Source organism: Excalfactoria chinensis, chromosome 2, assembly GCF_039878825.1.
Source record: "Excalfactoria chinensis isolate bCotChi1 chromosome 2, bCotChi1.hap2, whole genome shotgun sequence".
NCBI classification, from domain to species: Eukaryota; Metazoa; Chordata; class Aves; order Galliformes; family Phasianidae; genus Excalfactoria; species Excalfactoria chinensis.
Genome location: NC_092826.1, coordinates 140839299 through 140853890, shown reverse-complemented (window position 1 = coordinate 140853890; position 14592 = coordinate 140839299). Strand labels below are relative to the sequence as shown.

General features: G+C 49.4%; 1 protein-coding gene across 2 annotated transcripts in view; it reads left to right on the top strand.

The window, feature by feature from the left end:
* Positions 1 to 14592, top strand: part of SCAP (SREBF chaperone) — a 39695-nt gene that overhangs the window by 16165 nt on the left and 8938 nt on the right. Inside the window, exons 3-9 of one of the 2 annotated variants that reach the window (XM_072330424.1) lie at positions 3712 to 3748; positions 3825 to 3932; positions 5505 to 5610; positions 7498 to 7670; positions 8288 to 8414; positions 11459 to 11571; positions 12903 to 12997. In XM_072330424.1, coding sequence (XP_072186525.1) covers positions 3712 to 3748; positions 3825 to 3932; positions 5505 to 5610; positions 7498 to 7670; positions 8288 to 8414; positions 11459 to 11571; positions 12903 to 12997 — 759 coding nt within the window. Of the gene's footprint in view, positions 1 to 3711; positions 3933 to 5504; positions 5611 to 7497; positions 7671 to 8287; positions 8415 to 11458; positions 11572 to 12902; positions 12998 to 14592 lie in introns of both variants that reach the window. The other variant, XM_072330423.1, reaches the window with a different exon arrangement.

Sequence of the window (14592 nt, the reverse complement as noted above, 5' to 3'; positions counted from 1 at the left end):
ATCTTCTCCATTATGGCCTATTAAGTCTGATCATCAGCTTTGACTTTGTTTGCTTCTCAAAACTGCTGCTGCTGAGGGATGTCACAGCAGCCTTGTGTGTGCGGCACTTTGGCTTTTGTGCTGGAGGACTTACCTATCCTTTAGCCTATGTTAAATGTCAGCAAAACTCCAGTTGGATCCTTAGGCTGAGAGGTCAGGAATGGTCCTCCAAGGTTACCCCTCCTGTAGCAGTTAGCGGTGCTATATAATCCTTTCCATAAGCATGCAAGATTTGTATTAAAGCAAGTTCACTTGACACCACTGTGCCTATTGCGAAACTCTTCTACAATTTCACGTGATCAGGATCTTTCTCCTGGCTTTCCACCCGATCTGTGTTTAGGGCCGGTTTCTACCTGCTTGTTTTTCTCCTGACACAGCATCCGTACAAAAATAGCACTGCTCTGCTTCCAGATATTTACAGGGAGAACTCATTCTCCCCAGCCCAAATCCTTGGTTGTTAAACTAGACACAGGAAGCTCGTGGCTCACACTGCGAAGATGGCTCTGGTTTCAGTTGGTTGCAATGGTTGCTCTTCTCTTCACATTCTTCTCAGTGTTTTCTTCCCTAAACGTGGCAGATGAGGACTGCGTGCACACAGCAGCGAAGTCTCATTTCTTCCTTATTTTCCTTGGAAATCCCTCTTCTGAATGCAGTGAGGTTGCAGGTCCTGGCTAGTCATATCAGCACTGCATGTTGGTTGGGTGGTTGGTTGGCATCTCCACGTCCACCTTTCTTTCTCTCATTTCCAGCTGATGAACTGGAAATGCAGCAGAAACTCATTTTAGTCCCCAAATGCATGGGGATTTTGTGCTGTCAATAGAAATGAGATTAAACGGAGCCCAGCCCTTGCATTGTCCACCTCAGATATTCTGCTCCTCCCTGCATTAGCAGCACATCTTTCTTTGCGTCCTTCACAAATGTTTGTGCATCTCGCTCCAAGGTTAGCAGTAAAAAGACAAAACGATGCTGGTTCTGAGCTGCCCGTGGTAAGTTCCACTCTGCTTTCTCCAGCACCATTGGCTTCTCTTTCAGCAGCCCCACGACTTGCTTGCCTGTAAACCTTGTTCAAAACTGCATTACGACCTCAGCTTCTATCTTTCTTGTGAGCTAAAGCATTTTCTGTGTTGCTGCATCAGAAGCTTTATTGGACCCATGTAGATGAGATCCTCCTGGTCAAGTCAGGCATTTGAAAGGAGCGACCACTGGGTTTAGTTTGGCATATTCTTACTTTGTAAATCAATAATAAACCAAGAATGTAAGTTCTTTACTATGAGAGTGGGGAGGTGCTGGCACAGCTGCCCAGAGAGGCTGTGGATGCCCCGTCCATCCCTGGAGCTGTTGAAGGCCAGGTTGGATGGGGCCCTGGGCAGCCTGGGCTGCTATTCAATGGGGAGGTTGATGGCCCTGCCTGTGGTGGGGGTTGGAGCTCCGTGATCCTTGGGGTCTCTTCCAACCCAGGCCATTTTATGATTCTGTAACACATTTAATACACATTAATTTGCCTCTTCTGGCCTCTTTTTCTAGCAAAATGTTTTCCTCTAAGTTCTCAGTTGCTGTCAGGGTTTGCTTTCTAAGGACAGAAGGGCTTCCTGGCTTTTCCTTCTAAGTTCAGTGTGAAGAATGATGGTGAGAGCAGGCAGCGTGGTGAGGTTGGGGTCTTTGATCACCTCCTGGCTTTCTTCATTCTTTGTCCTCTCATTCACATGGCTGGGACACACGTGCTCTTGGTTCACTTCGTACTTCCCTGGCAGCATTCTCCATTGCTTCCTTTCTGAGCGTTCCCTGTATCACTCTACCTGATGGTTTGTCCTTTTTTATGAACCCATCCGTGTGAGTTAACTGTCTGCTTTCTCTCTGATGATATTTAGAAGTGCCACTCATGCTGTTAAATATAGAGCTCTTTGCTTCTGGCTCACAAAGCCTTGGCGTTCTTTCTGTTCCCAGTTCATCTCTGCCTCAATCGTATGTATAATTTTAGATAGCAATCTTTATGTAGTTGCCAGTTACAAGTCAGAAACAACTTCCTCCCGCTGTGCGCTGCCTGCTCGTTATCTCCCCTTTTTGTGTTGCCCTTGATGAGCCATGAGGCAGTATGGGGGCAGAACCAGCCTTACACAAAAGGCCTTTGAACCCGAGCCTTGGGCTGAGGGCTCCCATTTAGTGGCAGGCTGGGGATTTCCAGAAGCTTTGAGGTAAATCCTGAAATGACCTCAGAACCTTTTGTCCACTTCCTTCTCATCAGTTGGTTTTATCGGTATCAAAGTTAAGCACAGGTCATTTTCTTGCTACGAAAACAAAGCATTCCTTGGTACTGAGGTGGCACAGAAGCAGCAGCACGTTGCTGACAACTGGATAAGAGACACAAAGGGATCCTATTTTCATTGTTCTTGGTATTGATCTCTGCACCTGCAGTGCTGGGCACATGGGCCATATGCATTCACTTCCCAAATGAGAGCGCTCACAGGCTTGTGTGCAGTGTGAACTGTTGTCACTGTTAAGTTTCAGAGTTCATTAAAGCCTAAATACAAAGCAGCAGCCTTCTTACTTCGTCTGAAGGCATCACTGCATCAGTTCTTTTGGATTCTCCTTTAGAAACCTGTTCTCGTAAGCACAGTGTTGGCTGATGCATCTTCTGGTGTGGTATTCTGACAGCTGTGGCTTCTCTTGCCCTGCAGGGATGGGATTTAGGTTCTGGTGGGGCTGGTAGCAAAGTCATAACTCAGTCATTACTGGTTGGGTTCCATGTTTTCTCCTTGTGGTCGCTGTGTAAAAAGCCCTCAAGGGAAGGTACTTTTAAACAGGACTTGGACTGATTTGTCTTCTAGAGCACTTTTCTCTGTTATCCTTGGGCTGGAGCCAGGGAAGGTTGTTCTCCAGAGCCTTCAATTGGCCTTTGTTAAATAGCCTCTTGTGTGCAGGCACCGATTGCCCATGTGGTGTTGAGGGAGGTGTTCTCTTCTGGATCAGCAGCTCTGGCTTGTCTGGCCAAATGTTGTGCTGATCGGTTGGAGCTGAGCCCTCCCAGTCAGGTGCTGCTGGAAGTCCAAGCTGAGTCTCTCCTGAATTGCTGCTGGATAAGGATTGTGTAACTGTGTCACAACCCCATGTTCACTCATTTTGGTGTTACAGCTCCATTCATATCTGAACCTGCAAGGCATTTTCTGTTCCACGCAGTACAGAGCAATGCCAAAAGCATCGTGCACAGTTGCAGATACTGAATCCTTTGTGTGTTTTAGAGCAGACTCTGTATCTTACCCACCTCAAGCAGTGGGTATATATATATATCCTTCAATACTAAGAAGTATTCCTGTGTAGTGCCCCATTCAACAGATGTGCAAAGAACTGGAGGAGTTTAAGGTCTTTTAAGGGGAATTTCAGGGAGGCAGTTTCTCTGTGGACCGAAGGGTGGTACCTTAAACATGGAACTGAAAGCTGTGGCATCTCGGCTGGGTGAGCAGGGAAAGCTGTGAGGCCAGAGAGTGTGCAGAGGAATGATAAAGAGGTTCTGGAGATTGCACCGCTGTCACAGGGAGGTCCTGGTCCACAGCACAGGGCTCTCCATCCTCGGTTAGTGAGATGTGGGTCCTTGGGTTATTCATCTCAGCGGTTCTGCCTTTTGTTTGTGAGAGCTGCACCTCACACAGCAGCGTCTGATCTTCGTTTGCATTTCAGCTCTGGTGTCAAAAGCCTGGAGGAGGTTTGCCTTCAGGTAACAGACCTTCTTCCTGGCCTCAAGAAGCTGCGCAATCTGCTCCCCGAACACGGCTGTCTGTTGCTGTCTCCAGGGAACTTCTGGCAGAACGATCGAGAGCGATTCAACGCTGACCCAGATATCATCAAAACCATCCACCAGCATGAACCAAAGACTCTGCAGACGTCAGCTACACTCAAAGGTAGGAGGCTGAAGTGCCAAGGGAGCTATGAGAGATACCTGTGGCTTGCATTACTGTTTTGTCCTCTCTATCTCCAGTGTATCTAGACTGCTGCTAGTACCAAATTGGGTGGCATTTTGTTACTCACAACAATCAGAATGAAGCTGCCATGTATATTTCATCACTTGCTTTGTACCCGTGTTTCTATATTTGTGGAAAGCAAATAATTCCACTCAGTGAGCCTCCTTTCTATAGGTGTAAAAATAACAGGCAAGTTGTTCAAGGTTTTGTTCCTGTTCCTCTACGTGTGCACAATGCTCTTTCCCTTGTGCTATTGTCTGTTACATTCAGTGCCTGTGACAGATAGGTCAGCATTCATCCTGCTGCCTTTGTGCTTTCACTGAGAGATGGGCCCATGTGAACATAATGAGCTTCAGCATAGCAAAGTGCAAGGTGTTGCACTTGGGTTGGAGTAAACCCAGATATGCCTATGGACTGCAAGAAGAGCTCCTTGAGAGCAGCCCTGCAGAGAAGGACCTGCGGGTCCTGAGGGTGAAAAACTGACCATGAGCCAGCAGTGTGTGTGTGGAGCTTGGAAAGCAAATGGGATCCTGGGCTCTATCAGCAGAGGGGTGGCCAGCAGGGACAGGGAGCTGATTGTCCCTCTCTGCTCTGCCCTTGGGAGGCCCCATCTGCAGCGCTGCGTCCAGGTCTGGGGTCCCCAATACAGGGAAGACAGGAGCTGTTGGAGAGGGTGCAGAGGAGGCCACAAAGATGCTCAGAGCTGCAGCACCTCCCTACAAAGACAGGCTGAGGGAGCTGGGCTTGTTCAGCATGGAGAAGAGAAGGCTGCGGGGTGAGCTCAGTGCAGCCTGCCAGGACCTGAAGGGAGCCTCCAAACAGGAGGGGAGTCAGCTCTGTGAAAGGGCAGATCAGAGCAGGACAAGGAAATGGGTTGGAGCTGAAGGAGGGCGGGTTGAGGGTGGATGTCAGGGGGAAGTTCTGTACTGTGAGAGTGGGGAGGTGCTGGAACAGCTGCCCAGAGAGGCTGTGGATGCCCCGTCCATCCCTGGAGGTGTTGAAGGCCAGGTTGGATGGGGCCTTGGACAGTCTAATCCAGTACTTGATGTAGTGGCTGGAAGCTCTGCCTGCAGCAGGGGGCTGGAAGCTGGGGATGCTTGAGGTCCCTTCCAACCCAAGGCAGTCTCTGATTCTGATAGTTGCCTGCATGTAACTGTGTGTGCTGTTGTAGGGCACTGATCTCATTGGGATCAGAGAGATGAGGAGGGGCAGCCCACAGCTCTGGAGCACTGCTGGGGATGGATGCAGGCTCTTCAGGAAGGACAGCCTGAGAGATGAGGGGAGCTCTGCTTTGTGTGAAGGAGCATCTGGAGCACACGGAGCCTTGCTTAGGAGGAGGTGACAAGCTAGCTGAGATGTCTTATGGGTTAGGATTAGAGGGCAGGCCACTGTCTCCATCATTTATTATCCTCCATCAGGCATTTGTACACATCAGCAGCATCTCAACAAAGCACTGAGAAGGTGTTATCCTGTTTGCCTGTTTTCCTGTTATCCATGCTGTGTTTTTTGCAGATCTGTTGTTTGGACTCCCTGGGAAATACAGCGGGGTGAACCTGTACAACAGGAAGCGAGTGGTGTCGTACACTGTCACACTGGGTCTCCAGCGATATGACTCCAGGTAGGGAGCTCTGGCTGTGCTGGTTTAATGCTAGGAGACCTGCACTCATTTCTTGGAAAGCTTGCTGAGTTTTCTTTTTCCTATTCTGATTCTTGCTGTGCTTTTGTTTAGTCTCCATTTCCTTCCGTTCTGGAGTATTTTGGGGTCCTCTGGAGGTGCTGTAGATAAACATGGGGAGAAAGGAAATAGTGTCAGCGCTTGGATTCCTTCTGAAAAACAGTAGGCATAATACCAGAGCTGGCACTGGGGGTTCCTCTGATGATGGCTTCATCTGTGCACAGAGCTGTCAGCTGTAGCAGCCAAGGCCCAGTAGGTCTGCTTTGACCCAGTTCCTGGTGCATAGAGATGGAGCGCTTTGCTTTCCAGTAAGCGCTAATTCAGCTGGTACCGACTGTGAAACCCCCGTGGCAGTGTTGGCAGAAGTGGTTTGGCTTGAGCAAATCTGAGGACGGAACGATCTGCTCAGTGCTGTGTAGAATTCCCCGGGCAATGCCTGGGACACCACTGGCAGCACAGCAGCCAAACCTGTGCCCATCCAAGAGCCCTTCAGCCTCAAGGACTGTCACGTGGGAGCCGTAATTACTGAAGATGTGGGGGATGTTTGAGCCTGAAGGATGTTCTGCTCCCCAGGGCCAAGGTTTTTGATGACGAGCCCTTGCTTTAAATAGTTTTTGCTGAATCTTCATAGTTATCTTTGAAGCTTTACAGAAGTCAAGGTGTGGGAGATGCGTGCAGATGGGCTGAATGTCGTTTGTGCCCCGGAGGAGCAGTGTGAGCACTCAGACCTAGAGAGAGCTGTGTTGTGTACATCTCTATTGAGTGCACCCTCAGTAAGTTCGCAGATGACACTAAACTGGCTGGGAGTGTGGATCTGCCTGGGGGTAGCGAGGCCCTACAGAGGGATCTGGACAGGCTGGAGAGCTGGGCTGAAGCCAATGGGATGAGGTTCAACAAGAGCAAATGCCGGGTCCTGCACTTTGGCCACAACAACCCCAGCAGCGCTATAGGCTTGGGGCGGAGTGGCTGGAGGACTGTGTGGAGGAAACGGAGCTGGGGGAACTGATTGATGCTCGGCTGAACATGAGCCCACAGTGTGCCCAGGTGGCCAAGAAGGCCAACGGCATCCTGGTGTGTATCAAGAATGGCCAGCAGGACTAGGGAAGTCATCCTGCCCCTGTACTCAGCATTGGTGAGGCCTCACCTCGAGTACTGTGTCCAGTTTTGGGCACCTCAGCACAGGAAGGACATGGAGGTACTGGAGCAGGTCCAGAGAAGGGCAACGAGGCTCGTGAAGGGCTTGGAGAATCAGCCCTACGAGAAGAGACTAAGGAAGCTGGGGCTGTTTAGTCTGAGGAAGAGGAGGCTGAGGGGAGACCTTATTGCTGTCTTCCAGTACCTGAAAGGTTCTTACAGTGAGAGTGGGGCAGGTCTCTTCTCACTGGTGACAAGTGACAGGACGAGGGGAAATGGCCTCAAGTTGCGCCAGGGCAAGTTCAGGTTGGATATTAGGAAGAACTTCTTTACAGAAAGGGTGGTTAGGGACTGGAATGGGATACACATGGTTAGGGACTGGAATGGGATACACATGGTTAGGGACTGGAATGGGATAAACAGGGAGGTGGTTGAATTGCCATCCCTGGATGTGTTTAAGAGCCGTTTGGATGTGGTGCTCAGGGATATGATTTAGCAGAGGGTTGTTAGAGATGGGGGACTGGTTAGGCTGCGGTTCGACTTGATGGTCTTCAAGGTCTTTTCCAACCTGGGTCATTCTATGATTCTATGAATCTGTGGATCTGTGGAGATCCTTGTTATTTGAACTCATCGAGCTCCTGCTTGGAATTGCTCTGCTGTGGTGTGGCTGACATCCTGCTCCCTTCTCCCCCCCAGGTTCCTCAGCAGCCTCCGTTCTCGCCTCAAGATGCTGCATCCCAGTCCGAACTGCACGCTGCGGGAGGACAGCATCATTCACGTGCACTTCAAGGAGGAGATCGGCATTGCTGAGCTCATACCCCTCGTCACCACCTACATTATACTCTTCGCTTACATCTACTTCTCCACACGTAGGTTTGTGGGGTGGAGAGCCTGGAGGGGAGAGCAGGCCAGTAAGCTGCCTGTACAGCCTCCAGCTGAGCACTGCAGGGATGAGCGGCGGGGTTCACTTCCCATGTCCATAGCACTGCCATAGCGCTGCAGTTCCCTCCTGTTTCAGCAGCAGAGCTGATGACCATGGTCACGTGGAGGATTAGCAGCTTTGCTGCTCTGGTTTCTGCTTGTTGGTTCCTTTCAGCCAGTGTGTAGTTACTCCTAGCGATACCTTCTGAGCTATTCAGTGTCTTACATAGCTTAAGTGCCACAGTAGTGATGCTTTTTACTACTTGGACAGACTGATTTGTGGTCATACAAGTGAAATCCATGTGGTTTAGACCTTACTAGCCACATTTAAATTCCTTTTCTCATGCCCCAGCAGTGCTGTACTGGAGCTGGTATAAGCTTCAAGCCAAGTACTGTCCTCCATCTCATCCTTGTGAGAAGGGATATGTGTTTCAGACACTGACCCTGAGCTGCCACCAGCTCTGGGTTGCAGGCTGGTAAATAACTGCTGCCATAGATGAGGATGAGGATCCCTGCTGTCATTTTCTTTCATGTGCTAATGGAGACTTTGCATTCTGTTTTTCAGGGAAGATTGACATGGTGAAATCAAAATGGGGCCTGGCTCTGGCAGCTGTTGTGACAGTGCTCAGCTCTTTGCTTATGTCAGTTGGGCTGTGCACGCTGTTTGGTTTGACACCTACTCTTAATGGAGGGTAAGTTTCCAGCACCAAACCTCTTCCTAAACAAGGGCGGATGGAGGTAAAATCAGTTGATAACGGCTGCCCAGTATTTAGTCATTGTTTTTTATCTGAGGTTACGTTACATTGTTTACTGATACTGCTGTGTACAATTATCAGCAGACCCCTCCTGAGCTGAAGGGCTGCGTGTTTCTTTCTGTCCAGCAACAAGACCTTGCTAGGTCACAGTGTTCCCAGAGGTGCCTCAATGCTGAGCCATTGCCTTTTAGCCTCAAGCAGAAGGAATTGGCTGGGCAAGGTCTTATTCATGAACACGATTTCCTGCCAGCAGAGTAGACACCCACATACCTTTCTCCTGCAGTGACTTGTCTTAGCATCCAGAAGGACTTACTGCTTTTTCTCTGGCTGGCTTTGTTACATTTAGCTGGGGAGAAGTGTGTAAAGGTGTCAGAACTGACCTGCACTGTCTGCCTGCTGGGAACTGCTGAAACAGTTCAGATCTGACCAGGAGGGAAGAGAGGGGAGTTCCTCCCCAAGAAGCCTAAAAGAGCTATGAAGAATTGACTTCAGAAATGGAAATATTTGTTCCCTTTTTTACCTCTGTGGTAATTAGGAGCCTTAATTCTGAATCAGGACGAGCTGCGCAGGTAGAGCAGATAGGATCCATGAGGAGTCTGCACTTTTAATGCAACCTCAAACACGGTATTTGGATGCAGATGTATGAGTGGAATCCAAGGGATTTGGGTTTAATCTGGTTTTGGTTAGCACAGTGACCAAGACCTTTGTGTGCTGTTAGCCTTATGGCTGTCACAAGTTAAGGGCTAAACTAATCCAGCGATACCTTAATTAATGCACTCCTTATTTCTTAAAGTAGCTTTCCTGCGAAAATTCTTTGCCTTAAAATGATTGCATGGACAATTTCCTTTGGAGTTCAAGCTGCTGGAAGCTTCATTCCTGCAGTACTTTATAAATGCTGTTTAATTAGATGGAGGACGCTTGGATCCTGCCGTGCTGGGTTCTGAGGACACTGGGCTTTCACTGACTTGTGGCTCGGACGGGTTGGCCTTTTGGGAGGTCAGTGCTGCTGGTGTAGGTAAATACTGTGCAGTGTAGTGGTGGGTGCACTATGGTGCGAGGACTCTTGTAGGGAGGGAGCCCACAAGGGATCTGCCTCCTCTCCTGAGTGAGGCACCTTGAGCTTCACCATCCCAAAGCACATTGAGCCTTTTCTGTTCTTGGCAGCTGAAGACCAGACCTTAATCGGTCATCACCTTTATCAGTCGTCTTCCTATCTTTCTTTGATGGTTTTCCCTTGTCTTGCAGCTTAGTTCAAATATTAGTCAAGTAAAATAATATATAATTATATAAAATAATCACAGATAAGATAGACGTTAATCTCTTAGTACAGAAGAGGAAATGCAGTGAAGGTCAGTGATGTGATCAATCCAGGATCTGAGGCTGAACTGAGGCAGAATGCCTGGAGATCACTGAGGGAGGAATATGTGAGATCTGGAGGGCTGTGAAGGCTGCTGATTGCAGAGCACGAGTGACCACAGCAGCAGCTGCTATCTCAACTAGATGAGAGGAATCACAGTCTCAGATGATGACCCACTGCTCCCTATTTGCTGCTGCTGTTTGCAGGGTGTGACAGCTTGTATCTGACCTGCACAGCCTTGCACTGCTCTGCAGGAGAAGCTCATGTTGGATTGCTCTTAAGCTTCTTGTTGTCTGCAATGAAAACTGCTGACTCTTCAAGGACTATTTCAGCTCATAATCTGTGCCTACTGATTAATTATCTTCAGCAATGGAAGCAACTGTTGAAGCAGGGCATAGTTGAGAGTTACGGGTTTCCTCTGCCAGGTTTGTGCTGCCTTCCAAAGGCTCATTGCAAGCAAGACAAGACAGATCTGCTCTGTCTTGCAGGGCTGGGTGTAGGGATGGGACTCTGCAGGCGCTTTGCAAGGCTGTGCTCTTGGGCAGCCTGCTCTGCACATCTGTGCCATGCAGCAGACCTCATTCCTTTCATTCAGCAGTTTCCATCCCTAAGAGTTCCAAGGAGATTTTCTCACATCTGTGTTCTGTCCTGAACTGCTGCTTGGAGGAGTGGTGCAGGATACGAACTGAAAAGGCCTTTAGATAAAGGCAGAACTGAGTACTTGATGGTTTCAGGTTCTGTGACATATACAAAGAGCCCCTGAGTGTGCTACGTGTGTTTGTGTTCTGTCACTTAATATGGGAATTCACCTCCTGTGAAGGTCATGGACCGGAGATGGAGGGGGTGACACACTGCACAGCCATCGATAGAGCTGGCATTCAGTGAGGATTCCTGGAGGCTTCATGGGTTTTGTGTGTGTTTTTTCAGTAATCCTTCTTTGAATGGAGCCCTTGCTGTTTCAGCTTGCCATTTGTTCAAGGAATTTGAAGGAACTGGCTGAGTCAGCAGTGTTTCCAGGCAGGTGTTTCTCCCCACTGACCTTGCAAGGTACAAGCTGATGGCAGCTGCCTGCCTGCAAATTCTGCTGAGCTGTGGGCAGCTGAAAGCAGCACTAGAAGGTGTTCTCCGGTAGTGGCAGGAGGCAGGTGTGCTCCTGAAGCCTGTTGTTTAGCTGTCTGAGCTGTCAGTCAGTTGCACAGGGATGAGGGTACATGCACACAGCCCTTGGGCCTGCACAGAGCAGCACAGCACACAGCCATCCTCCTCCAGAAGCACTGTGTGCATTGCTGAGCACTGGGTACCAATGATCCCCGGGAGGATTTGCTGCTGTGCAGTTCCTATGTACGTTGCATACTGTGCCGTGTGGTGGCTCCTGAGCAGGCTGCTCCTTGGTGGTGGTGGGACGGGGCTCTGACCTTCACCTTGCAGTGATGCTCACAGTCCATATTTGGCACTGAACCCCTTTGTCCTACATGCCCTATAACTCTATGAGGGAGAAGAAGGAAGGGATTTGGCCAAGAGCAGTGGGTTGTGTTTCCTACCTTTGGCTTTATGGTGTGTGTTTGCAGCTTAGCTTCTGTTCTTCCATCATTTTCACTCTCAGTTCTGTTCCCGTGTCCTTTAGAGAGATATTTCCATACTTGGTTGTTGTCATTGGCCTGGAGAACGTGTTGGTCCTCACCAAGTCTGTTGTCTCTACGCCCGTTGACCTGGAAGTGAAGCTTCGCATCGCCCAAGGTATGGAATAGTGGGATCACAGAATGGCTTGGATTGGAAGGGCACCCGAGGACCATCAAGATCCAACCCCTGCTGCAGGCAGGGCCTCCAACCTCCACATTTAATACTAGACCAGGAGGGGAGGAAGGCTGCTGACCGGGAGGAAGTAGGGTAATGCTGGGACTGGGAGGTGTGATCTTAGCTGTAGTCTGTAGTGGAAGCAAGCACTGCTTGTGCTGAGTGTGAGCTGGGAGTTGAATCCTAATGCTCTGTCTTGGTATTTTTATTATTCCCAAGAGCTAATGTAAGCCTGTAATTGTGAGCACTGATTTTTACAGTTCTGGAGTGAAGCATCGGCTAAACACGGTTAAAACAGTGTTGGTAAGGGAGAGCTGTATCCCCTGGTAAGGATATTTAGTACCTTTTCCCATTGTGTCATGGATACTGTAAGCACAGTCCTCAGTTCCTCTTAAGTTCTGCTGAGTATGTGAGAAAATGATCAGCTCTGCAGCTGCATGAGGAATGGAGTATCCTCAATCCACGGGGAAGTGGGGTTTGCAAACTCAACAAGTTATTTCTAACCATAAAAAAATAAGAGAGATTCTGGAGTGATGCTCAGAAAAAACATACTTGGTTTTAAAAATGTGAGTGCTTATTATCCTAGATCAGAAATGGGACTCAAAAACTCAATGGTCTTTTGCAGTTCTGAATGGCTGCATTGCGGTGTTTGGTGCCCTCAGAGGGCTGGGGTTGAAGCAGTGCTGTGAGCTGAGCTGTGCTCAGCTCTTTGTAGTTAATGATCAGAGAACCACCCAGTCCTTAGGGTTGGAAGGGACCTCTGAAGGCCTAGTCCAGCTCCCCTGCAATGAGCAGGGACAGCACAGCTCCATCAGGTTGCCCAGGGCCTGATCCAGCCTGGCCTTGGAATTCTGCAGGGATGGAGCATCATAGAATGGCCTGGGTTGCAAAGGACTTCAAAGCTCATCCAGCTCCAACCCCCTGCTGTGTGCAGGTCACCAACCAGCAGCCCAGGCTGCCCAGAGCCACATCCAGCCTGGCCTTGAATGCCTGCAGGGATGGGGCATCCACAGCCTCCTTGGGCAACCTGTTCCAGTGTGTCACCACCCTCATCATCAGGTGGATTAATGATAACCCATCTGATAAGGACACTGGAATGTGCAGGCCAGTTACTTGACTTGTAAATAGATACCCAAGACAAGTCATATGAATTTTAGCCCTTTTTTGTCTGTTGGGTGAAGATGCTGGATGCAGCAAGCAGTCCTTTAAGCTGTGCTCATGCCTGTTCACCTGCAAGCATCCTCCTAACCTCTCTGTGCATGTTATTTCCCCAGGTTTGAGCAATGAGAGCTGGTCAATTATGAAGAATATGGCCACAGAGCTTGGGATCATCCTGATCGGCTATTTCACCCTTGTCCCAGCCATCCAGGTGAGTGCGGCTGATCAGTTTGAGCACATGGGACAGAGGCTTGTAGTCAGTGCTAGAACGTACCGTGCAATACTTTGCATTAGCTGTTCAGGGGCACCCAGCTGCTCCTTGGGGCTTCATGGTGAGGAAGGGAGGAATCTGTGCCACAGCCGGAGCTGCCTTAGGAAAGGCAGCGGTGCAGGAGATAACTGCCTTTAGTTCAGGCAGTGCCAGGCACCTGCTTCAATCTCCTTGTGGCAGCTGCATGTAAATAGCATCATCCTTGGGGACATCTGAGTGTGGGCTGCCACTTGGGCCACACGTAGTTCTGAGAAGGTCCAGCAAATACCTTCTGCTGGGAGCCTCGGTGCTCACAGTCCATACGTGGATGTACTGCAGATGTGTCTGTAGAGATGCTGTGCTCCAAGGTTAAGTGTGCAGCAGGTTGTATGGGAATAGGAGCAGGATTTTTCAATGCCAGTTGATACAACTGGGGTCAGGAAGTTTGTCCTTGTTTTGCATTTATTTCTTAGCCGAATGAAATCCCATCTAACACAGCAACCCTTGTTTTCTGTGGCTTCGCTGACTTTGTGATGGCTGCAGCTCCCTGCCCTTAGGTCCCACAAGAAGTGAGGATGAAATGCAGGCACACTCATCTACAGCATGCATATATATACACTCAGCCATGCAGATTAAGACAGAAACACTCAGTTCTGTATTGTGTTGCACAGACCAAGGAATCCTGCAGAAAGAGAGCCAGGCTGCATCAATCCAGCAGGGATTTTTGCTGTCAGGGGGGCAATACAGTGCTGGAACCAGCAGGTCCTGTCTGTGGGGAACAACAGAATAGCTGGAGGCCCAGGGACTGTAATGAGCCCCATATCCTTGCAGTGTGCCAGTGGTGCTGAGCTGCTGCTGGGTGCCCTGAGAGCCCCTCTTGCATTCTCCTTCTCTTGGCCACTCCTTTGTTCTGAAGCTCACACACTCATCCTGCGCTCTCCAAAGTGGGTTTGGGTTTTGCCATAGGATGTGCAGTATCCAAGTGTAAGAAGATTTCAGATTTCCAGGGCTGGCAGTTTCAGATGTCTCTAATCCTAAGCGGAATAAGTGGAGGTATTAACAGAATTAATGTCTCTATACGCAGAGTTTGCCATTTGTGGAGTCTGTTTGCTGAGCCCTGTGTGCAGTCCAGATGGATGTTGCTTTCCCTCTGCTTTCCTCCTTCCCAAAGGGAACCTGTGTTGTGTTTCTTCCCTCCACTTCCAGAACTTCATGTCAAATGTTGATCAGATCAGAGGGAACTCAGAATCCTCCTCATGCTGTTGGGCTGTTCAGGCTTAGTTTGAACAGGATGGGGAGCCCCTTTGGATACTGAAGGCTGCTCTCAGCTCTCCCTGCAGCCTTCCCTTCCCCAGCTGCACATCCCCAGCTCTGCCAGCCCGTTTGCACTTGTGATACATTCTGTTCTCATGTTCTCCTCACATTTACGAGATCTTGTTTGAGTTCTGACAGGTCCGGACAGAAGTTTGTACCTCCAAGGGGAAGGAAACTCCTGAAAAATGCTTTAATTTGATGCTGCTTTGAAGTTTAAAATGTAGGGTGGGAGAGGGGATGGC